The sequence below is a fragment of the Monodelphis domestica genome, chromosome 6, assembly GCF_027887165.1.
Source record: "Monodelphis domestica isolate mMonDom1 chromosome 6, mMonDom1.pri, whole genome shotgun sequence".
NCBI lineage: Eukaryota > Metazoa > Chordata > Mammalia > Didelphimorphia > Didelphidae > Monodelphis > Monodelphis domestica.
Window position 1 is genome coordinate 65,591,468 of NC_077232.1, and position 24,351 is coordinate 65,615,818.

Below are 24,351 nucleotides of genomic sequence, written 5' to 3' on the forward strand. Positions count from 1 at the left end.
CTCAGTGGGCAACAGAGACTTCTTTTTCTCCCTCTGCTTAAATTACTTTCAGATTTTGCAATTCCTCTGAGTAACTTTTAAAAAGAAAAGGCAGCAATCCTACTTTTCTCCAATCAGCACACATCCAGCCCCAATAAAGGGATGTCTCTTCATTTCAATACTATCTCTAAAACCCTGAAAAATCACTCCCACCTGGACAAAAGCACTCGAACAGACCTGTGAAATTTCCCTTCAATATTCTACTAGGGAGCTGTGATTGCACTTTCTAGGGAGATGAATGAGGTCCCCCAACACTTCTCCCTAGTGAATCAGCTACTGATATTATGGTGATGATTGCTTCCCAGTTTGATGAAGACCCGTTACCTGCTTCTGAAATTCTTTGCAGTGGAAGGTGACTTCTGACACCCTTCTCCTTTGGGTTCAGCTCTTCTGGCCCCGAATTGGACTTATTCAGAATTAGATTTGACATCATCTAGTCTGCCTTGTTATTTGTAGGGTTTGTGCCTGAGAAAGATCACTGGCCTTTGATGAGTGACAGACAAGGAGTTCCTCTTCTCCCATGTCCAGGGGAAGTTGGTCTGTTCACCCCATTAACTCACTAGTGATTCCTTCCCACCTTAGACTATCTAGAGATCATCTGCACCAGCACTAGTCATTTTATAGCAGAGGAATCTGAAGTCATGAGAAGAGAAGAAACTCCAGGTCACAGAGGTAGTTAGTATCAGACAATGGATTTGAACCCAGGTCCTCTGGCTTGGGAGCTAGTCCTGTTTCCATTGCATCACTTTGAGTTCTCTTTGTCTTAGGACTGCTATAAAATAAGATGATTGATAGGAAGCACTTCAGAAAGGAAGCTTCAGTTGTTTGTGCCAACTAGCATTTGATCTAGTATTAGATAAAAAAGATTTTTAGAAATTGTACTCACAGATACCAGTAGTTGTTTCTCTAATAAAAATATATATTGTGAAGATTTGATGCTATAGTCAGGAGGGTTCAATTGATGGCAGAGGAAGGCATGTAGGAGAACCTGGCTCAGAGCAGGTAACCCCTGGGAGCTCCAAAAACCAGAGAAGAAGGTTTGACTTTATAAATGAAGAAACTCTGACTTGGAGAAGATGAGTTGAGCCAAGGTCATGTAAAACTTTTACATCTCCTTGTAAGATGCCTCGACCCTAATGCCCCTTGTGACTGGTGAGCTTCTGGCTAGGACCAACATGTCATGAAGAGCCTGGGTCATGCCCACTTCACTCTCAGCTGTACTTCTAACTATCTGGACTTCACCTCCTCTCCAGGAGCTTTCCCTCCAACCCCCCATGATATGCTCCCCTCTCCCCTGTCCAGTTCCCCTTTGTATGCTATTAGAATGTAAGCTCCTTAAAGGTAGGAATTATCTTCTCTTTTTGTTTATATTTGTAATCTTAGCATTTAGTTCAGTGCCTAGCAGAGAATATTTAATTCTCTGTCTCTGTCTCTCTCTCAGTCTTTCTTTCTGTCTGTCTCTGTGTCTCTCTCCCCCCCCCCAAACCCCTCTCTCTCCACCCCTCTCTCTGTCTCTGTCTCTCTGCTGAGGACATCCAGATTCTAGTTCTGATTCCTTTGGAAAATTCTTTTCCATTTCTTTGAGGCTCAGTTTCTCCAAATGAGAAGCATAGGTTTGCCTGGTTTCTAAGCATCCCTTTAGTAATGGCTGTCTGTGGTTCCATCAAAGTCATTGGGCATTATGACAACTGGTGCGTTAGCTGAGACATTAGTGAAAAGGGAGACCTTGAGAGGAGGGCAGGGGTCTCATTAGCAATCTTCAGCACTTGTTTAATAAAAGTTTCCAAGGGCACTGTAGGAGGCTTCTGTTTCTGTCTATTATTGCTGAGAGGAGGCTACCCTGAGGCTGGGGGATGGATGAGAGGCTGGTTTCCAAGGGAGATGGTGTTGCTATAGCTTCCAATCCAGGCCCCTGGGGGCTGTTCTTCCCAGCACAGCTGGCAGATGTTCTGGGCTTTTAACAGAAGGATGGGTTTCTGGAACTTATGCCACAGGGTCATGGCTCTGAGCTTTTAACCCCGAAGCTGAGGAATGCCAGAAGGTGTGATGGAGCAGAGATGACATTGGATTTGGAATCCAAAGATCTGGATTCAAATCCTTGTTCTGCTATGTATAACCTGTATGATGCTGAGCAAATAATTATTCCATTTTGAGTCTATTTTCCCATGTATATGGGGAAGAGATTGGACTTGATGGCCTTGAAGGGCCATTTTTACTCTAAATCTTGTGTTCTGATGTCATCTTCCTAGGAATCAGTGGAGGAAGAAACTGCTAATGAGCCCAGGAAGTTGAATGTAAAGATTAAAATTAATATTCAATATTCCAAGTATTATTTTAATACTATTTATTAAAATCAACTTAGAGCAAAAAGGCAAGTGGTTCTAGAGAAAGAAAAGGCTGCTCCCTTCCTCCATGTGGGTCTAAGCCAGAGAGAGCAAGAACATGCACTGGTGGAAATGTTGTAATGATACACATCCAGGAAAGGGAAAAGGGAATTGTGGGGATTGTAGTCCCCAGAGTTCAAGATTCCACTCAGTACATGAGGAAAGCTAAGGCTAAGAGAGAATATTGACTCTGAACCCGAGGATCCGTTTCTGGAAACTAAACTAGATTCTTCCTCTGACCCCAGAGGCAATGTAGTGTTGGACCTGGAGTCAGGAATATTTGACCTTTGGCAAATGGGAAAATTTCTTCTCTTGTTTCCTCATCTGTAAAAATAAGGAATGGTACTTGGTGTCTTCTAAGACCTTATCCTTTGAAGGGATCTATGGGAAACTGTGATCATGTGACCACCTGTCCATATACCCATATGTAAGAATTTTCTTGGACTAAATGGACCCACACCTTCCATCCATCCTTCAAATTCTGCTAAAGAAATCATTGCTTATGAATGGTTTTTTCCAAGCATCATTCCCCAAACCAAAGGCCTTTTGGTGTTGTCCACAGAATATAGGATAATTCTGTAGTATAACTTGTTTAATTGGTCATTCAAGGCCTCTATAATCTGGTTCTTTTATCGTTTCCAGATTTATTCCATACACACAGTCCATACTCAAATTTAAGGGGAGTTCTTACTATTCTTTGGCAGGTGGTATAGTGAATAGAACCCTGGTTCTGGATTTAGGAAACCTTGAGTTCAATTTCCTTCCTTCATACCTTCCAACATTTTATCTGTGTGACCCTGGGCAAGTCATTTCACCTCTATCCACCTCAGTTTCTTCATATTTAATGCAGATAATAATAATATGTACCTCTTATCATTAGTGTAAGGATAAAATGAGATCTTTGTAAAATGCTTTGTGACCTTTCAAGAGCCATAAAAATATCAGCTATTTATATATATTTTAAAATTTTTATTATTACCCTCTTTTGCATCCATATCTTTGTACCCCAAGGTTCAGATTCAGCCATCATTGCTGCGTAATGAAACTTGTTTCAGGTAAATCAGATGGGTCAGGGAGCAATGGACCAGGGAACGGGACAGGGTTTTCAGGGACTGGAATCACTGAGACCTTCCAGAGTGCAAAGGAGGTAAATGAATTCTTCAACTTCCATGAAAATTAGCTACATGTTTCACTTAGCAACCCATAAAAAGGGATGCTGTGTGTCTTTGCTTCCTTGCAACCATATTCAATATTGTAGCAAAAACTCCTTCAGGGCATTTTGGCCATGGTTCCTCTACCAGACAGCAAATTCTCTGAGGCCAGGAAACAGTTAATTCATCATCATATCCACTAAGCCTGAATACAGGATCTTCTATAAAGTAGGTTCTCCATACGTGTCTATTGATTTGGTTTTTATATGTAAGATTACCTTCTATAAATTCAGTTTTAAGATCCTTTGATTGATATTCAGGTTTCAGAGTTTTTTGCTTATGTAACATGACTGTTTTCTCAAGATCAGTAAAAGACAATCTCCAGTCCAGGGGAAGGAACTAAAGGGCCAGAGAGAAGAGAGCCTTCCTCACTCAGCTGGGCAATGACACAGACAAGGCTACTCTAGGGTTCAAGATAGGATCCCCCCTCCATGCCTTTCTACTCCCAGGACCTTCACTAACTGCTGGGTGAAAGAGCAGACCAGCCCTGGGCCAGAGGAGATAGTGGACAGTTTATGAATAGTCTACTGAGCAAGGAAGCCTGACTAGCCCAGCTGGGACCTGGATGAGGAAGCTGAATGTCTTCATGTACAAACCAGTGGAATTGTACGTTGGCTATGGGAGGGGTTTGGGGGGAGGGGAGGGAAAGAACATTATTTTTGTAATCCTGGAAAAATGCTCTAAATTAATCAATCAAATAAAAAAAAAAGAAATCTGAATGTCTTTATCATCCAAATGGGTTCAGACACTCCTATCTGTGATTCTTCCTTTCTCATACCTTATTTGACCACAATGCCTGTTTTGTTCTCGTTCTCTCTCTCTCTCTCTCTCTCTCTCTCTCTCTCTCTCTCTCTCTCTCTCTCTCTCTCTCTCTCTGTCTGTCTTTCAACTTAATTTTCCTTTAACTTTAGCCACTCCTTTGACTCCATCATTTGTTTTTGTTTTTTAAACAAATGGGTCAATAGAGAGACAGCAATGGGCAGGGAAAAGAGACAAGATACCCAAGTTTGATTCCTGACCTCATTATTGTATTTATTACCCTGACCAAATCATTTCTGGCCCCTCAGGGCTTGGGTTTTTCCCCATGGAAAATGGGAATAATATCACCTTTCCCAGTTTACCTTCTAAGGCTGTTGTGAAGGTCAAACAAAATAAGGAGAGAGACCTTTTGTAATTGCAAAAAACATTTTAAAAATGGCCAGAGTTTATTATAATTAAGGGGGAAGGGATCCCCATATTTTTGACAATGGAATGTGGTGCTGACAGTGAATAGAATAACTTGAGAGTCAACGTAGATAAAGGAAGAGAGCCTTAGGGAAGCTGTGGACACTAGAGTCCCCTTCCCACCTGGGTCACCTATGGCACACTACTCATGTGTGTTGGCTCATGCCACCCACCTTCAATGGCCTCCTCTAGTCTCTTTGAATCTTCTTCATTCTTCAAGAGCTACTTTAAGTTGCCATTTCCTGGTTGAAATTTGTTGCTTCCATATGATGGTTTCCTTCTCATAACTTAAATTTTTAGGTTGAATGTTGGTAGTATTTCCTTGCTTTTAATGACTGTTTTGGTGTTGTCCCACTGTTTCCAAGGCTGATTTATTCCATGTTGTTTCTCCCCCTAGCTCAGTGGATGACTTTCTTATCGTTGCCCCTTTTTCAGATTGCCTCTGATTCAGGTGGACTCTGTTCAGCGATGGATGGAGGACCTAAAGTTGATGACAGACTGTGAGTGTATGTGCATCTTGCAGTCGAAACCCATTAGCCTAGAGGATGATGCCCAGAGTGAACTGATCCCATCCTCCCAGCATGGCCCCTGTGACCACTTGCAGCTGCTATTGAAGCGAGCCTGGATCATTAGCACTGAACTGGGAAGGATTGGGCAGAAGTTGGACCGGGAACGGTGGGGGCGGGTGCACAGTCTGAGTGTCCGGCTGACCTGCCATGCAAGGTCCATGATCAGCGAGTACAGCATCTTCAGCAGGGGTACCTCAGAGGAGATGGAACAGGTCAGTGACTTGGGTATTAAAGCTAGGCTGATGGGAATACAGGGAGTGGGAGAGAGGAATGGTTTAAACATCCAATGTAATGGACAGCCTATTGGGTGACCTGTGATCGTACCAACAATGGGCACCATCTCTGTGCAGGCATTGCCCATGCACCCTCTCCAGTCTAGGTCACTAACTCCAACTTTGTGCCACATTGATGAATCCGAATTCTCAGGCTACATCTCAAACTTTCTCTGGCTTTTGAGGGCAACTCTTTAAAGGGAGGCTTATACGCTTCCATTCTGTCGCTACAGTTCAAGATCTACCACTGTGTTTCTCAGTTATACAAAATCAGCCTGTTACAATGATGACACATAAAATATTTACTTAATGAAAACGCAACCCTCCCCCAATACATTAAAGCTGCTCAATATAAAGTAATGACAGAGTAATCAATATATCCCAGTTAATCTGTAAACCTCAATTCCAGTCTCCTATCAATGCTCACAGTATGTCCGGGGGAGAATGGGAACATAGTTACAGACACCTTTCAGGGTTGGGGGCAGCTGGGTAGCTCAGTGGATTGAGAACCAAGACCTAGAGATGGGAGGTCCTACATGCATATCTGGCTTCAGACACTTCCCAGCTAGGTGACCCTGGACAAGTCACTTAACCCCCATTGCCTAGCCCTTACAGTTCTCCTGCCTTGGAACCAATACATAGTATTGATTCTAAGACAGAAGGTAAGGGTTAAAAAAAAGAAAGAAAGAAAAAGAAACCTATCGGGTCATATGAGTGTGAACTATTCATGTGCTGGGGGTGGTTTACAATTCTGGGCTACAAATCTTGAAAATAATCTGTACCACATTAAACTGCTTCTCTAACTGCTTCCCTTCTGGTCCTTACTACTTTGCCATTGGGCAATTGTTCTTCTACTTTTGAATTGACAAAGCAGCAACAAGCTCTTTTAATTCAGTCACCTTAAAAGGGGACACTGTTTTAATGACAAATAATTCCCCTTCTGCTAGAGAAGTACATTCTTAGGTTGGCTATCTAGGCAACGCAGACAAGCCAGCCAGTTCTTTGCTCCAGAGGATGCTGTATTGTCCTGCTTTAAGTCTCTTCAATCAGCTGCAGAGCATCTTCTCTTCTGTTTATGAGGTAAAATTCAGAAAATCCACCATTCCATTAGTTATGAAACCAAGAGTTCTGATTAGTTGTCGTCTAGTCTCCAGAGAGCTTTTTAATTTATGATATTGTGAGTTCAAACCTCTCAGACACTAAGAATCATTACATGCAAATGAGTCAAGAGACCACAATGCCCTGCAAACTCAATTATTTCCCTGTTTTCAGTCAGATCCTCCACTTAGTCTTCCTATAATCTATTATGTAACATTTTATTGGAAAACTGTATTATTTGACACTTGGATGTTAACAATTTATTTTTTGTAAACAAAAGTTCTTTTTCCATCTCGCTTTACAACCCAAATTTTCATGAAAGGGGCAATGCCATATATCCTCCCCAAGTCAACTTTATGTTTTTTTTTTCCTTCGTACAAGAATTCACTTTGACCCTTTCAGTCGCCGATGTGGCCATATATGAAAGGAGAGATACTTTAAACAGGGACTTGTGGGCTGCCATGTCAGGGCTGAGTGGGGATAGGCATATTTCCCTTTTTTTTCTGAGGGGAAAAATATTAGATAAATGTAGAAAACAGTCATGATGTGATATAAAGAACACTGAACTGGGAGTCAGGAGACTGGATTCAGATAGCTACTCTGCCACTAAGTCAGTGAATGCCTATGGGCAAGTTATTTAACCTTTCTGAGTCTCTGTTTTATCATCTAGAAAATAAGGGAATTGATTGATATGATTTCTTTTAACAGTTTGTGAATCTATTACTTGCCACTAGTTATGCCATCAGCAGAAAAAAGCCCTTGATGTCATAAGATGTTAATTCCGTTTTTAGATGTGTTACTTGATGATTGTGGCCTTGGTCAAGACTTCCTTTCTTTGGGGCTTCCAAGTCCATTGGAAAACATGAGGTTCTGCTGTCAATGTAGTTATTGTTTATTTTCCACCAAAGGTGCCTAACTAGTAGATATGAAGCTACTGATAAATCATCGGATCATAGATTTAGAGCAGGAAGGATCCCTCTAAGTTCATCTAGTCCAATGTCATTTTATAGAAAAAGAAACTTTTCAGAGAGAGAGAGAGAGAGAGAGAGAGAGAGAGAGAGAGTTAGTTCAGATCAAAGGTGAAATTCAAACTCACTGACTGAATCTAGACCTTTTTTTCCCCATATGAAACCAAAACCATGATCATATGGCCTTTTCAAGCTCTCTTAGGTTTATTATTGTCACCACATCTATTCTCTGATTCCCAGTGGGGAGGGAAGCATAAGGCAACTGATATCAACATGCCGTCTTAACCTGGGAGGCTTCATATTGGAATCATATTCATTCCCCTTGGCCAACCCCATACCAGGATCTCAAGACTTCAACAAATGAAGCATAACCCCTGGGAACAGAGATTTGGGAATCTCTTAGCTAAATCTTCTCTGACTAGAGAACTTTGAACATTATTCCTAAAGTGACAAGTCCAGTGGCATTAAAAAATAACTTTCCCTCCTTTCTCTTTCTTTCTTTCTTTCTTTCTTTCTTTCTTTCTTTCTTTCTTTCTTTCTTTCTTTCTTTCTTTCTTTCTTTCTTTCTTTCTTTCTTTCTTTCTTTCTTTCTTTCTTTCTTTCTTTCTTCCTTTCTTCCTTTCTTCCTTTCTTCCTTTCTTCCTTTCTTCCTTTCTTCCTTTCTTCCTTTCTTCCTTTCTTCCTTTCTTCCTTTCTTTCTTTCTTTCTTTCTTTCTTTCTTTCTTTCTTTCTTTCTTTCTTTCTTTCTTTCTTTCTTTCTTTCTTTCTTTCTTTCTTTCTTTCTTTCTTTCTTTCTTTCTTTCTTTCTTTCTTTCTTTCTTTCTTTCTTCTTTCCTTCTTTCCTTCTTTCCTTCTTTCCTTCTTTCTTTCTTTCTTTCTTTCTTTCTTTCTTTCTTTCTTTCTTTCTTTCTTTCTTTCTTTCTTTCTTCTTTCTTTCTTTCTTTCTTTCTTTCTTTCTTTCTTTCTTTCTTTCTTTTCTTATTCTGCAGTTTCAGAAGCTCTTAATGGAGAAGTGCTCAGAACTTACTGCAGTCACTGAGAGGTAGGTTCCACTAACCTTCTTTGTTCTGGACTTTCCAACAAATGAAGCCCAAGTACATCCCCTTTCCATTTTCTAAATGATCATTCAATTGAACTATTACATCAATCATTGTCCTGGTTAACTGTCTAAGGCCCCACAGAAGACCTGTGCCAGGTAGGGGCCTGTTGCTCTGATCTAGATCTTGACCCATCTGGCTTTCTAGGTGTCTCCACATTGATGAAGAACAGGTCCTGAAGTCCATGAAGCCCTGTGTGAGTGAGACCCTGAGTGCTGTTGGCCGGTACTTTAGCCAACTATTGGAATTGGCTCTGACACAGGAGATACAGGTCAGTACATATACACAGTGGGTGAGTGGAGACTGGGAGAGGGGGAATGCATGAGTTGGGCTGACAGAGATATCTAGTTTTCCCAGACAGGATTCCTCCCCAGTGAAATAAAATTCAGAGGAAGACGATGCCCTTGTTAAGTCCATCTAATATGATCCCTGGTATACTTTGTATCCCTAGCTTCTGGCACTATCTATGGTCCACAGAGGGGCTTAATAAATATTTATTCATTAACAAATACATATTTATTGAATTGCTTTAACTTCAAGGATTTCTATCAGACACTGGGTGTGGAGGAGACAAAAATGAAGTGAGGGGAGATACTATAAAGATGAAACAATAGGTTTTGAACAATGATACATGTATAACTCAGTGGGATTGCTTGTCAGATCTGGGTGGAGGGAGGGAAGAGGGGAGGGAAAAATCATGAATCATGTAACCATGGAAAATATTATAATTTTTAAAAATACTAAAAAAAGGAAAAAAAAGATGAAAACAGACATAGTCTTTGCCATAAAGGAGTTTCTAGTTTGGAAGGAAAGAAAAGATATAGACAACAATCAACCTATGATAGACATGGTGACTGCTTATATAAGGCAGAGAGAAGAGAAGGGAAAAGAGAGGGAGATAGGAGAGAAGAACGGAAAAGAAAGGGGAAGGGAGTGAGAAAGAAGAAGAGAGTAGGAAAAGGGAAGAGAGGAAGAAAGAAGAGAAAAGGGAGGAAAGACAGAGAACGAGAGAAAAGGAAAAATGAACTAAAAGATAGAGGAAAGAGAAAGAAAGATAGGAAAAGAGAGAAAGAAACAGAGAAATACTTCATCTTTGCCATCTTTGGCACACATTCCATTGGCTCATCATCACAGTTCTATGGGATCATTCTCAAAGAGCTTATATTTTAGAGGGGAAAATGATCTAAACAAAGACAAACAAATACAACATTTATGTGAAGGAGTTTTTGTGGGGGAAGGGAATTATGCAGACAATGAGGGAGATTGGGAAAAGGTATTTTTTAGGAGGTGGCAGGAGCTGGTCCTTGAAGAGAACTAAGAATTCTAAGAAGTAGAAATGAGGAGAGAAAAATCAGCATTTCTCTGGGGTGAGGTATGCAAAGTTTAGACTAAAGTTATGGGGGTGGGATATAACATGTCAGATTGTGAAGGGCTATAAATATCAGAATAGCTTGTATACAGCCATTACAATTACCTTGTAATTATTGAATTAAATTCAACATCTGAGATGGGGAATAATTGGAGAAACAGAAATTTTAGAGTCCAAAAGGACCAGAAGGACCAGAGGTCATGAAGCTAACTAGAGCCTATAAGCTTCTTCTTTTTTTCTCTTTTCTTTTCTTTCTTTTTTCTCTTTTCTTTTCTTTTCCTTTCTTTTTCTTCTTTCCTCCCTCCCTCCCTCCCTCCCTCCCTCCCTCTCTCCCTCCCTCCCTCCCTCTCTCCCTCCCTCCCTCCCTCCCTCTCTTCCTTCCTTCCTTCCTTCCTTCCTTCCTTCCTTCCTTCCTTCCTTCCTTCCTTCCTTCCTTCCTTCCTTCCTTCCCTTTTTTCTTTTTTACTTACCTAAGCAGAAGAGTTGTAATGACTAGGCAATTTGGCCAGTCATACATCTAGGAAGTGTCTGAGACCATATTTGAATACAAGACCTCGTTTCACTAGGCCTGGCTCTTAATCTATTGTGCCACCTGATTGCTCCAAGCCTTTTCTTTTGAAAAGCAACCTCCACAGCTTCTGATTTTTTAAAACCCTTACCTTCTACCTTAGAATCAATACTATGTATTATGTATTGGTTCCAAGGCAGAAGAGTAGTAAGGGCTAACCAATGGGGGTTAAGTGATTTGCCCAGAGTCACACAGCTAGTAAGTGTCTGAGGTCAGATTTGAACCAAGACCTCCTGTCTCTAGATCTGGTTCTCAATCCACTGAGCTCCAGATGTCCCCCTCCCCCCAAAGTTTCTTCATGACGCATTCCAGTCTTACCACTCTCCTTGATGGTAAGTTTATTTTTGTAATTCAATGACCTGCCACTGCTTGGGAAACAAATTAAGAAAGGGATATATGGGTGTTTGATGAGTGACTGGGACTCATTCTTCCAGATAGCCACCACTACCTAGACTGCACGCACATGCTGAGGGTGCCCCTGCTGAATCACCCACCATAGGGTAGCAAAGGAATATCATTTTTAGTCACAGGTACCTGTCCTGCTACATACTCAGAGTTCATCAATCACTCAATCACTCAACCAGAGATTTATTGAGTGATCCTCACATTACTGGCACAGTTTCAGATGGTGCGAGCAATGGGAAAGAATCCATAGGCAAGAAGAATTGGAAGTGCTTTTAGAAGCCATTGGTTCTAACACTTTCATTTTACAGAAAAGTAAACAGGGCTAGCAAAAGAAAACATCATGGTTTTTTAAAATTTTCTCTCTCCAGCATGATTTTTCATTACTCCCTCTCTTGTAGTCCTTTTTGTAGTCAATCTGACCTACTTGTAGTTTCCCATATCTAATATACCATCTCCAGCCTCCATACCTTTTCTTGGGCTGGCTTCTGTTTCTGGAATTATCTAGCTCCCTCCTTCCTCCTCTTGGAAATAATTCTTGGTTCCATTCAAGGCTTGGCTTAAGGTTACCTCATGTATGAATCCTCTATAATGTCTCTAGTGATTAGCAATTATGTTCCAATTACTTTATATCTACTTTATACAGTTGATATTCATTTATCTGTGTCTCTATGCTGTTTTTCTTCAGGAACCTGTACACTTCTTGAGGACAGGGACTGTTTTCATTTAGCATCTAGGTCTATGCCGGTTACATAGATAAACAAATGCTTGATACATCAAATTCCTCACACAAATTATAATAATATGATTGAGCTAAGGGGATAAGACTGGCATAGAAGGAGCATGTTCTAGGGCAGTGATGGCAAACCTTTTAGAGATTGAGTGCCCAAACTGCACCCTCATGCCTCATGTGAACTGTGCAGGGAGGATGGAAGTAATCCCATTGGGCTGCTGGGCAGGGGGTGGGAGGGTGAAGTGAAAAATGTCCTCAGGCACAGTGAACAGAGCCCTCTCTGGTATGTATGTGTGCCATAGGTTTGCCAACACAACTCTAGAGGAAAGAGATGTCAGGGGACCTATATTGATAGTACTCGTGTGACCTTGGTCAAGTCCCTCTAAGAACCTCAGTCTCCTCCACTGTAAAATAAGGGGGTATAGCCTATATGACCTTTGAATTCTTTTCAAGCTCTACCTTCTGTGATCCAGAAGAAAGTAGAGGATATTAGGTTGTAGGAACAGAAAGTCATACTGAAGAAAGATTTTTAAAAAATGACTAAAAGTCCAAATTCTTATACTTATTTTTCTCCTCCCTCAATAGAAATAGTTTTGAAGAGAAATGGGTTGGGTGGATGGAAGGAAGACAATGTTTTAAACATGCTGCTTTTGAGATCCTTAAGGGACCTCCAATTGGAAATGCCCAATAGGCAGCTGGTAATGTGGGACTGGAATTCAGGAGAGAGACTAGGACTGGATAAATAAATCTGGGATTCATCTACACAGAGATAATATTGACACCATGCCACAGAAGATCATGAAAGAGCAGAGAAAGAGAGACAGAAAGAGACAGAGAGACAGAGACAGAGACAGAGACAAAGAGAGAAGAAAAGTGGGTCTAGGACAGAACCTTGAGGGACACCTATAGTTAAGGAGTTGAATGATGAGCCAAAAAAAGTACTTTGAAATATCAAATATCAAGAAGGGGGAAAAATAAAAAAAAAGAAGGGGGTCCTGCATGTAGGAGGAAGAATCAATGTCCAGGAGGAGAGAATATCAAGGAAAAAAGGATATAGTTAATAGTAGCAAATGCTGAAAAGGAATCAAAAATAGGATAAAGGTTGAGAAAAAGCCACATGTTTTAACTATTGAGATAGCATTACTATCTTTGGAGAGAAAAGACTTAGATGATTTATGAGATCATAAACCAGGCTGAAATGGGTTAAGTTAATTTTTTTTGTTCTTTGCAAATTTTATGTAGTGAAAACCTCTTTTTTTTGCAAAAAAAAATCATATGCCTTACTTTTTCATAAATCTAAGAAAATGTTTTTCTCAGTTTGTTTTTTATTAAAATTAAATAAATAATTTTCAGATGATATGAAGGACTACTTAAGAATCAACTAGGAAATTAATTGAAATGAAAACTTCGGCAAACTTGTAGCATAAAAAACAAATCCACAGGAATCATCGACATTCTACATAATACCAATAAAACTCAAAAAGAAAAATGAGGGGAAAATCCATTTATTCTAAGGAATGAGAGGTACAAGGTGGAGGTAGAGTTGGTTGATTAAGGAGGGAATCAATCTAGGCAAGTTGACTGGAATAGATTTTCATCTATCACCCAAGGACCCTAAGGAAAGTATGAGGGTATATAGTAAGTACTGCAAGGAGATTCTGGAGAATTCTAGATAGTTATATCTGCTCTATATTTATATTTGCAGCTCAAGAATGGAGTGTGTCTATTTTACAAAGGGCTCTTAATCTTTTTTTTGTGTGTGTCAGGGAATCCTTTGACAGTCTGATTATGACAGACTCATAATCACATTTTAAAATAATTGAAGGAAGTACTAAATTTCAATTACTGGTTTGTGAAAATGAAGATGTAATTCTCTGAATTACGCTACCCTGGTCACCATTTCCCAAGTTAACAGACCTTCCTGAAATCTGTTGGAGCCAGCTCTAGATCACACACAAAGAGAAAAAAAAAAGATACATTCAGGATGTTAAATCATGACAAATTAGTAGCCCTCCTTCAGGAATTCTAGAATGAGACAAAGGCATTACAAATTCCATAGATTAAAGTAGCTACAAAATGATTAGAGTGGGAAAATGTGTGTTTATATCATAGTCAAACACTCATATATTTGAGTCTATGGGGAGGTAGTTGATTAATTTTGCTATCTGTAGCTATTAGCTTCAGTTTGTAGCTTATGTAGTTCAGTTATAGGAATAAAGCTTTTTATTTCCATTTAACTTATATACTTGAGACTTAAATATTCAACCTTTAAGAAGTATCCTAAATGCCATAGCAAAAGAAATTTAAGCAAGGATCAAAGAAGAATTTGATGATTATAAGAGCCTTGATAAAATCTTGATAAAAGATCACCAAGAATTATGGAGTTTTGTTTCCTGAACTGGTTCAGATCTCCTCCTGCTTAGAGGCTGGAGAATTGACTACTTGAATTCTAGACATTTTTTCTAGCCAAAGGATTCAATAACTTCAATAATTTTACTACTAGGACTGAGGAAATGGGAAAATCAAACTGTCTGAGCCTTTTCCGGTGTATGTTTGAGAAAAGGACATTCAATATCTAAGTTATTTGCTAGGAATGATAATCATTCATTCCCTGCCCCCCCAGCATATAATTACAGTCTAAATAAAACGATATTAACATGAAATTATCACCTTTTCCCATAAATATCTTAATATGAGTGGATTATGGAAAAAATCCTTTGGGACTGAATTCTTTAATGTGACAGTAATTTGATGCAATTGCAAACAGTGACCAAAATACTGGATAATTCTCATTTGGGATCAGGATGATTATAGACAAAAACCTGCATTTTAATGCAAAAGGGTTAATATGGCTTGCATGGTTGCTTACAGTAATAATGGAAATGGTTTCTAAGAATCGAATACATTACAAAGATTTGTAATGACAGATCTACTTTATTAATTTTGCTTTTTGCAGAATCCAGGGCCATAGGTGCGCTCTCTCTCTCTCTCTCTCTCTCTCTCTCTCTCTCTCTCTCTCTCTCTCTCTCTCTCTCTCTCTCTCTCTGTCTCTCTCTGTCTCTCTCTCTTTCTCCCCCCCCCCCTCCTCGGACTCTGATTCAGTCTCTGTTTTTCATCTTAACTTTTCTTCTACTTTTTCCTTGGAGTTGCTAAGTCTTAAATTGCTTCACGGGCTCTATTAGCAAAGAGCTATCAGTAGAAGACTTCCCTTATAGCCTTGATTCAGAATTATTTGAGGTGACCCAGAGCTTTAAGAGACTCTGACAGTGGAAAAGAAGCTACTTATAGCCCAGTTTGGGTGATAGGTGATGAGTCTGGTTCATTTGTAAATTTATAGTGTATTATAGTGTATAGTGTATCAGGTATTATTCAATGGCATTCAATTAGGAACCAAGAAGTCAAATGATGGAGGTCACTAAGGGTTAAAGTTTTGCAAGACAAAACTGACCTTTTCCTTTAGGAAAAGGATATCATAAGATAAAGCATACAAATTAGACTCTGTAAAGTTAACAAACTATTGAATAAAAAAAATGAAAACAGGATCACAGATATAGAGCTGGTAGGGACTTCAGAGGCCATCAAGTCCAATCCCTTCATTTTATAGATAAAACTAAGACTCTCAAAATGCTAAGTGACTTGACCAAGGTGGAATTGACCCCATCAAAGGTGGGATTTGAACTCAGATCTTTTGACTCCATAGTCAAGGCTCTTTCACTGATAGAATTAGAAGAGAAACAGTAGAGCAGGAAAAAAATTGCATCAAATATCAATTAAGGGTAACAATCAGGACATATATAACATTCTCCATTAGATAAGGAATCAAAAGACATAACCAAATAGTTTTCAAAAGAATTACTATGCTACAAATAACCATTTGAAACTGTTAATAAATCAAACTATAAATAATCATTTGAAAACATGCTTCAAATAACTAATAGTAAAAGAAATTCAAATAGAAAGAACTCAACTTTTACTACAAACCAGGCAAATTGACAAAGATATTCAGTATTGGAGAGGCTGTGGGAAGACAGGCTAAGACACTAAGAATGGAACTCTGAAATGTTCTAACCATTCTGGATACAATTTGGATTTATGCAAGAAAAGTGACTCGATTGTCCATATCATTGGACCTGGGGATTCCATTATTGGGCATATGCCTAGTTTGATGGTCACCTCTATTCTTTGGTTTAAAAATCTCTGCTATCTATAAGGGAAAATGTATTTCTATTCTTCTTTTACTTGTCAATGTTACCCTTTATAATTTATTTAGGTCTCATATCAAATACATTTTCTGACACACTGATTTATCTCTTTCCCCAGCACTTCTTGTTGAACAGGAAGTTCTTTCCCTCAGTTATATAATCTTGGTGTAGATCTCAGGCTACTGAATAACAATATTGGAGGGGAGGAGGTAAAACTGGCATTTGGCTAGCAGGTGATTGTAGTTTCTAGAGGAGAAATGATCATGGAAACAGATTCTCCTTGCTCTTGTGTCTTTGAGGATTAGATAGTGCCAGTTGGTAATGGGATTTTAGGTATACCTTTTTCTACCTTCTCTGCTAGTTCAAAGAGATATGATGTAGCAGAGGGCTGGGGTAATAGAGAATGCTTCTTTTATTTGGGGCAGTTGCCTCTCTGATATAAAGGCTTCTATATTTTTTATTTTCATTTCCAAGGTAATAGATGCAGGACACCTCAAAAATCTTAGTGCATTTTTGAAGCTATCAGATCTTAAGCTTACTTTATTAAAGCTTAAAACAGCATTTAAACTCATCAGATGTCCTGTAGAGTTTAGTCTAAATACCAACTGAATGATTTTTATTTTGGGTAGTGACAAAAGAGATTGAAAGCATGAACTAGGAGACATTTGATTTATTTCTGGAAGAGTTGTAGACTTCTAGTCTTGGAGCAGGGAGCTTGGGAGCATAAAGGAGGACTGAGTAGGATCTGAATATGGCCACTTGGTATTTAGCTGGTATCTAGAAGCTGGATGGAAAGCCAGGTGTGTTTGTACATTCCCAGTTGAGCGAACAGGTGCAGCTCAAATTTAGACACATAATGGTTTGTTCAGATACATCGATGCCCTCTCATGCTGGTGAATGACACACTGTTCCTAGTGGGACTCAAACTCTCTGTTCATAGAGGGCAACTGTATCCATGGGTTTGCCAAACATAATTGTGCTTCTTGCTTCCCTAGTCTATTCCACCGATTAAAAAAAAATGACTTTGAATTCTAGTTTTAATTCTAGATAAAGTCTGGATATGCTAATTTCATTTAATTTTTTTCATTATTTCTCCTGACATCCCAAAATCTTTTGTTCTACTAAAAGATTTCTCCATTTTCTTATTATTTTCTCTAGTTGCATAAATGAATCCCTTAGTTATTAAGTATAGCACCTGATCTGTGAATGAATTTAGGTTATTATCATACTTTTTGATATTGACATGACCCAACCAGGAGCAATGGATAATCATATAATGGATAATCATACTGGTTTTATTTATTATTCTGAAGTGTTTTATCTTTGTATTTATATGACATGAGTTTATCTTGATAAGTTAACTCTCATATATTTAACATATTTTTAGTTGTTTTAAATAACATTCCCTGCCCCTATAATTTTCTTCTGGGTTTTTGTTATTGTTATTTAAGAAACACTGATGGTTTTTGTAGCTACTTTAGCTTAGCTATTAAGCACCTCAATTAGTTTCTTTGCTAATAATCTTGATTATTTTTGTTGCTCATAATATGAAATTTCATTTAAAATTGATATTTTAGTTTTATGTTGTCTTCATTTATAAATATATTCTTTCCTTTCTCTCCCCATGAGATAATATCTTGTAACCAAAAATAAGAAGAGAAAGAAAAAGTTAATTAAAACCAGTTCCTTCTTTTCTCCATTAAAACCAGAAACTTGGGAGATCCTGTATGAGACATTTATTCTGTTCCAACTGATTTATGCCCTGTTACCCTCCACCTTTTCTAGGACAATATCTTTGACTTGGAGGAAGTCGATTGAATTCTAAACTAGACTATCTGCTTTCTCAGAAAATGAGTAACTGAAATGTTCTGTATTCTCTATTTTTGATATTCAGGTGCTAGTGAGAAAGATTGACTCTTCAGACAATCTTTACACTGCAGAGGCTACCACTGGGAACCTGTTCAGCTTGACCCAGGAGGGGGCCCCTTTATGCCGTATCATAGCAAAGGTGAGACTTGCAGGTTGGTGGTGGTAGAAATAGTTAAGCTATGGGAGTGGAATGAATGGGGATCTGTGGATGAAGGATGAGGTATTTGAAAAAAAACCCCACTGGATCAGGGAGTGGGAGTACATTCAAATAGTATTTAATTCTGGCTTAGGCACCAATTTCTTATATGATCTTGGGTAATTAATTTCCTTCTCTGGTCCTCAAATCCTCCCCCTGCAGAATGAGGGAGTCAGTCTTTGAGGAGTCTTCCAGCTCTCAGATTTTATGAGTCTATGAAGTCATGGTACCCTGTAGTCTACAGATGTCAGCCTGGATTTGGAGTTGGAAGACACAGCTTGCATCTAGGCTTTATTACTTCATATGTGACCTTGGGCAACTCATTCAAGTGCTCTTTGACTCAGTTTTCTCATTTGAAAAATGTGGAGGTAGGACCAAATGACTTCTAAGGTCTTCTTCAACTCTACAGTCCTATGATATGGACCAAAGAGAACATAATCTCAGGGATAGTATAATTTTTGTGCCAACTTCCCAGGGCATCTCCTGATGCTCAGGGCACAAAGCCATCTGAGTCATCTTTCCCCTCTCACAGGCTCTTGGGTAACAACAAAGTTTCTTGGTCATCAATTTGTGGGTAGTTTTGACTTGGCTCATAAACCTGGGCTTATATTTAAAACTTTCACTTTACCCGAAGAGGAGGAGAAGGGAGGGAAAGAAGTCCTCCCTTTGGCATATGTGTCTCTGAACGCAGGTGTGTAATCTGTAATAGAATATATGCTATAGAAGAACACTAGATTATGAGGCAGAAGACCCAGGATCAAAACTTGGTTCTCATACTTAATAGTTGGATTTCTTTGACACCTTCTTTCCTTCTCTATACTATTGTTTCCTTACTTATAAAGGAGTTGACTGAGATTCTTTCTGGAGTTACTTTCCTATCTGACATCTTATGATGTTGTAGTTTCTAGCCTAATGTCTACCACTGACTATTCGTAGGGACCATTGGTAAGTCATTTGAATTTCCTGGCACTTGGCCTCTCCAGTAAATTTTTGGCTTTGTTCTAGATGTTGCCTAAGGTCTTTTTTAGAAGTAATATTTTATAATTTAGTGGTTACCATTAGTACTGGAAGCAGAGATCTTCATGGGGAAAAGGAAGGAAGGAAATCAGCATTTATTAAATATCTACTTACTATGTGCCAGGCACCGTGTTAAGTGCTTTTATAAATATTATTTCATTTAGCCCCATAAAAATGTTGGGAGTTAGGAATTGGTAGGTAGTGCATAGGAGAGAGGGCCAGGTCTGGAGTCAGGAAGACTCATTTCTTTGAGTTCAAATTTGGCCTCAGACATTTACTAGCTAGGTGATCCTGAGAAAGTCACTTAATTCTGTTTGCCTCAGTTTCCTCATCTATAAAATGAACTTGAAGAGGAAATGGCTAACTAACTACTCTAGTATCTTTGCCAAGAAAATCCCAAAGGTGTCATGAAGAGTCAGACATGACTGAAAACAAGTAAACAAGCAGCTATTATTTAGGTGCTGTTATTATTTCCATTTTACATTTGAGGAAAGTGAGGCAAAGACTAAATGACTTGCCTAGGATCATGCAGCTAGTAAGTATAATTATATATTCAAAGGGATGAGAGGGATCTTAATGATCATCAAGTCAATTTTATTCATTTTATAGATGAGGAAACTCTGGCCTAGAGAACAAAACTGACTTTCCCAGAGTTGATAGGTAGCAGGGCAAGACTTAAACCCAACTTCTTGGTTCTTAGCCTAGTGCTTTTTCTCCTTCATTATTTTTTAATAGCTTAACGAGTTTTCTCTGGATTTGGACATTTCTTTGTGGTAGTGGGACTGGGCCCCCTGCCCACTGGGCATGAGTTCTCTGTGATTGTGGTATCTGCTGGGAGAGGGTTATCATTTCTCATCCTGTAGAGAAAACACAGAAGAACTCTCTGCCAGGAAGGAGTTAACTGTGTGGGTAGTGATGACAATTATAATAATACTGGTAATAATAAGATGACTCTCATACCCAGATTCCCTCTAGCCAGAGAACCTGGGTGATTAGGAGACCCTACTGCCCTGGTCCTTAATGGTCTATTTCTCTAGCTCTAGAGAAGGCAAATTAGAATGAAGACTGGAGAGGGTGGCAAGGGAGGGAGATAGAAGTGATGGGGGCAGGGAGAGAGAGGGAAACGGCAGCAGGGGCTAGAAGGAAGCATGTTAATGTGCTTTAAAAGCAAGATAGTTTCCAATTCCAGATAGCCCACCAATTCCATGTGAACCTTGGGCAAGTCTTTCTTTGGGTCTCTGTATCCTCCCCATAACCTGAACAAGTTGACTTAAATGATCCCTAAGTCCTCCTCTAGCTTAGCCACTTAATCTTTATGAGTATGCAGTCACAGGATCCTAGAATTAGAGCTGGAAGGGCCCTCTGAGACCATGGAATCTGACCCTCTCATATTTTTTAAACCCTTACCTTCCGTCTTGGAGTCAATACTGTGTATTGGCTCCATGTCAGAAGAGTGGTAAGGGCTAGGCAATGGGGGTCAAGTGACTTGCCCAGGGTCACACAGCTGGGAAGTGTCAGAGGCCATGACCCTCTCATTTTACTGATGACATTCTTCATCTTCATTGGTGACTCCCTTCCTGGGATCACCATTTTAGGAGGGATTGTGGCCATGCTGCCCTTCATTTACTCCTGAACTTTTTCTGCTTGTCTTCCTTCCTTGTCATATTGGTACTTTCCTTTCCTCCATCTCCTTTCCAGTTCCCTTTATACATCCTCCTCAAGGACCACACACAGAGAGTAGGGTGTGTGTGTGTGTGTGTGTGTGTGTGTGTGTGTGTGTGTGTGTGTGTGTTTGAGAGAGAGAGACAGAGACAGAGATAGAGAGAGACAGAGAGACATGGAGAGACACAGAGACACAGAGACAGAGATAGAGAGAGAGAGACACAGAGAGAGACAGAGACAGAGAGAGAGACACACACAGAGAAAGATGGAGAGAGGGAAAGAGAGAGAGGGAGAGAGAAATAGAGGGAAGAAGAGAGAGAAGGAGAGAGGAGAGAAAGAGGGGAGAGAGAGAGAGACTGAGAGAAAGACTGAGAAAGAGAGAAAGGGATAGGGAGAGGGACAGGAGAAGAGGGAGAGAGGGAGGGGGAGATAGAGACAGTCTTTTCCTGAGTGTTTATAAGTGCAAATAGAGGTATTAGCCTTTGGCAGCCAGACTTACACCTGTTCCACAAGGACTTGGTGGAATTTTGGGAATGATATTTGATTTCTGACGCATGTGAAGCTGTCAATAGCTAAGCACACATTAAGAACAGCTGCTCCTCTCTGTGAAGAATGTAAGGGCGACTTTGTATGGCCAGGGATGTGTGAATGAGGAAGGGAATGAGTCACTCCTAATGATATCATCTAGAGAGATGACTGAAACTTTCTTTTACCAAACTCCAGGGCCTGTGGTGAGTCTGGGGTCAAGAAGAAAGCTCCAAATTAAGGATTTGTTTCAAACTGAATGTTTTCAATTCCTCCCAGGCCACAGTAAGTCTTTGGGTTGAGAGAGAGTTTCCCCTTTCTGGGGTGTGAAGCCCTTAGAAACCAGAGCTTCTCTTAATCTATCTGAATCTAGGCTAAAGAAGAACTCTGTGGCAAGAGGTTAACAGGAGGAGGAGTGGGGGTATGCCCTGAGATGTTTGGTATCTCTTCCCAGGATGTGGGAGGAAGTCATGGGGCCAGTTAGGGCAAAGAGAGAAGTAAGGGATGGAAACAGCCTTCTAAGGATAAGAAGAAAATGAAAACAATAACTAATATTTCCCAAAACAGAATCAGCCTCCAGAAAGGTCTTGGCAGATTAGAATGAGGGGCTGACAAGATGATTTAATAAGGATGAATGTAAAATCTTGCATTGAGTTAAAAAATAATAAAAAACAAACTACCAAATTGGGGATACCTAGCCAGGAAGCAATTCATGAGGGGAACAATAATTTGGAGTTTTAGCTAATTGAAAGGTCAAACTGAAGGGAGGGCTTTTTAAGTTTTGACTAAACAAACAGAAGTCTAAGATATGGAGGGAGGTGAGCTCTTCTTGTTCTCTGCCATGCTCAGACTACATCTGGAGTTTGGCATTGAGTTCTTGGCTGCATGGTTGAGGAAGGGCTCTGATAAGCTTTAGGAAGGCACTTTTTTAGGAAGATAGATTCTTGAAGTGATTAGGGGCCATGCCACGTGGAGAGCCATTAAGAGAAATGGGACTATTTAGCCTGGAGAAGAGAAAACTTGGAGAAAGATGGAAAAGGATTGTATCAAGGACTCTTGCCTGTGATGGGAGATTGGATTAGATGATGCCCTCTGAAATGCCTCTGGTTCTGAGATTCTAATATTGTGTGATATATCTCCAACATCTAAAACCCTCCTTACAAGGGGTATTGACAGCTATCTCCCTTCCTTTGAAGGGCCACTTCTTCTATGGAGCCTTCCCTGGTCCTCCAACTTCCCAAATAAAAAGTAATCTCTTTCTATTCAAATTTCTTAGCATTGTTTTTTTTTTACTTCTTGGTACTTGACTCACTTTCCTTTGTAGTAGAATTCTTTGTATCCTTGTTGTTCCTTTGCTCTTATTACATTGTAAGCTTCTTGAGAACAGGATCTATGTCTTATCTAGCTTTAGGAGTGGGGGTAAATAGCTGTTCTTTCCCCTCTTGCCACAGGTGAAGAGACATTGACTTCACTTCATGTGTTCAGTTGACTTTACCTATTAAATTTCAGAGAAATATTTCATGGAATCAAAGGGGGACATTTTGGGGAAAATAGTATTGATAACTGTTGGAAGCTCATTAGTTATAGAGGTATGGAGGGGAAATGGTGAAGGATAATAAAGGGTTAACTTAAAAGTTGTAAATTAGTAACTAGAAAGATGGTAGCAAAATTGTCAGAAACAGAGCAGTTAAGATGAAGCTTTGTTTTCTTTTTTGTTTTTGAAAGCATCTTCCTAAATCTTATCAGAGCCCTTCCTCAACCATGGGGCTCAATGGCAACCCACGTCTTGTCACAATTAATATCTTAACATTTTGTGTTCATACATTCTCACATTCCCTTTAATTTGGATCATTTCTTTTTGCTTCATTTTTGCAAGTTTTCTGAGTTTGAATTTGAATTTTTATTTCTATTAATTATCTGGAGTATTACAACTGGTAATAAATTATATATTTTTAGAACTGTTCGAATCTTTTACAGGCCTATAAATGAATTGTTCTTGATCTTTCAGATTTATGCAAATTTCTTAAAAACCATAGACAGCAATCCCTTATCAGAGATATTTAATGAAATGATTCCCCCTTAATCAACAGTTTCTCATTTTATCTCTTTCCCATCTTGCCTTACTCTAATTACTCTTAGAATCTAGGTTTTCTCATTTCTAATTAGGGACCCTGTCTTTTTTCTTTGTCATGTCAAGTTTCTTAAAATTGTGATGTACTTGTGCTGTTGCTCATTCAAAGGTTTTGGGAAAATGCTTTGAGAAACCTGGGGAATAGATATTTCTTTGAGAAATTTGAGCTCTTTGGATGGTGGACAGTAAATGCTGGGCACTGTACTAAGTGTTGGAGAGCCATGGAGGTCAAAATCCCCCCACAAAAACAAACAAACAAAAAAACAAAAAAATAGTTCCTGCTCTCAAAGGAGCTCATATTCCAATTTGTTATTCTTCAATCATTTCTGTTGTATTCCATTTTTGTGACCCCATTTGGGGTTTTCTTGGTAAAGATATTAGAGTGGTTTGCCTATTCCTCCTCCAGATCATTTTATAGGTGAAGAAACTGAGGGAAATAGGATTAAATGACTTGCCCAGGATCACACAACCATTAAGTATCTGAGGTTAGATTTTAACTCAGGTTTTCCTTACTTCAGGCTTGGCATTCCTTACCTACTTGTCCCTTGTGGTCCAGTGGGGGAAGGTAACATCCAAAAAACTCCGAATAAACTATACACATGCATGTATATACCTACATATATATGTATACATATCTTGTGTCAGAGGGAAGGCACAAAGATTAAGGAGTACTAGGAAAGGCTTCTTCCAGAAGATAAGACTCTCAAGGAAGCCAGAGAAACCAAGAGATAGATATAAATAAGGAGAGAATTCCAGGGATGGGAGACAGCCAGGGAAAATGCCTGGAGCTTCTCAGCTGGCATTCTCAGATGGAA

The 24,351-nt window shown here is 39.4% G+C and overlaps 1 protein-coding gene across 1 annotated transcript in view; it reads left to right on the forward strand.

Annotated features, from left to right (window-relative positions):
• The window catches only part of INSC (INSC spindle orientation adaptor protein), a 172,361-nt gene that overhangs the window by 69,635 nt on the left and 78,375 nt on the right, over nucleotides 1–24,351 (forward strand). Inside the window, exons 3-6 of the mRNA XM_007497036.3 lie at nucleotides 5,294–5,639; nucleotides 8,755–8,807; nucleotides 9,010–9,133; nucleotides 18,031–18,144. Coding sequence (XP_007497098.2) covers nucleotides 5,294–5,639; nucleotides 8,755–8,807; nucleotides 9,010–9,133; nucleotides 18,031–18,144 — 637 coding nt within the window. The remainder of the gene's footprint in view (nucleotides 1–5,293; nucleotides 5,640–8,754; nucleotides 8,808–9,009; nucleotides 9,134–18,030; nucleotides 18,145–24,351) is intronic.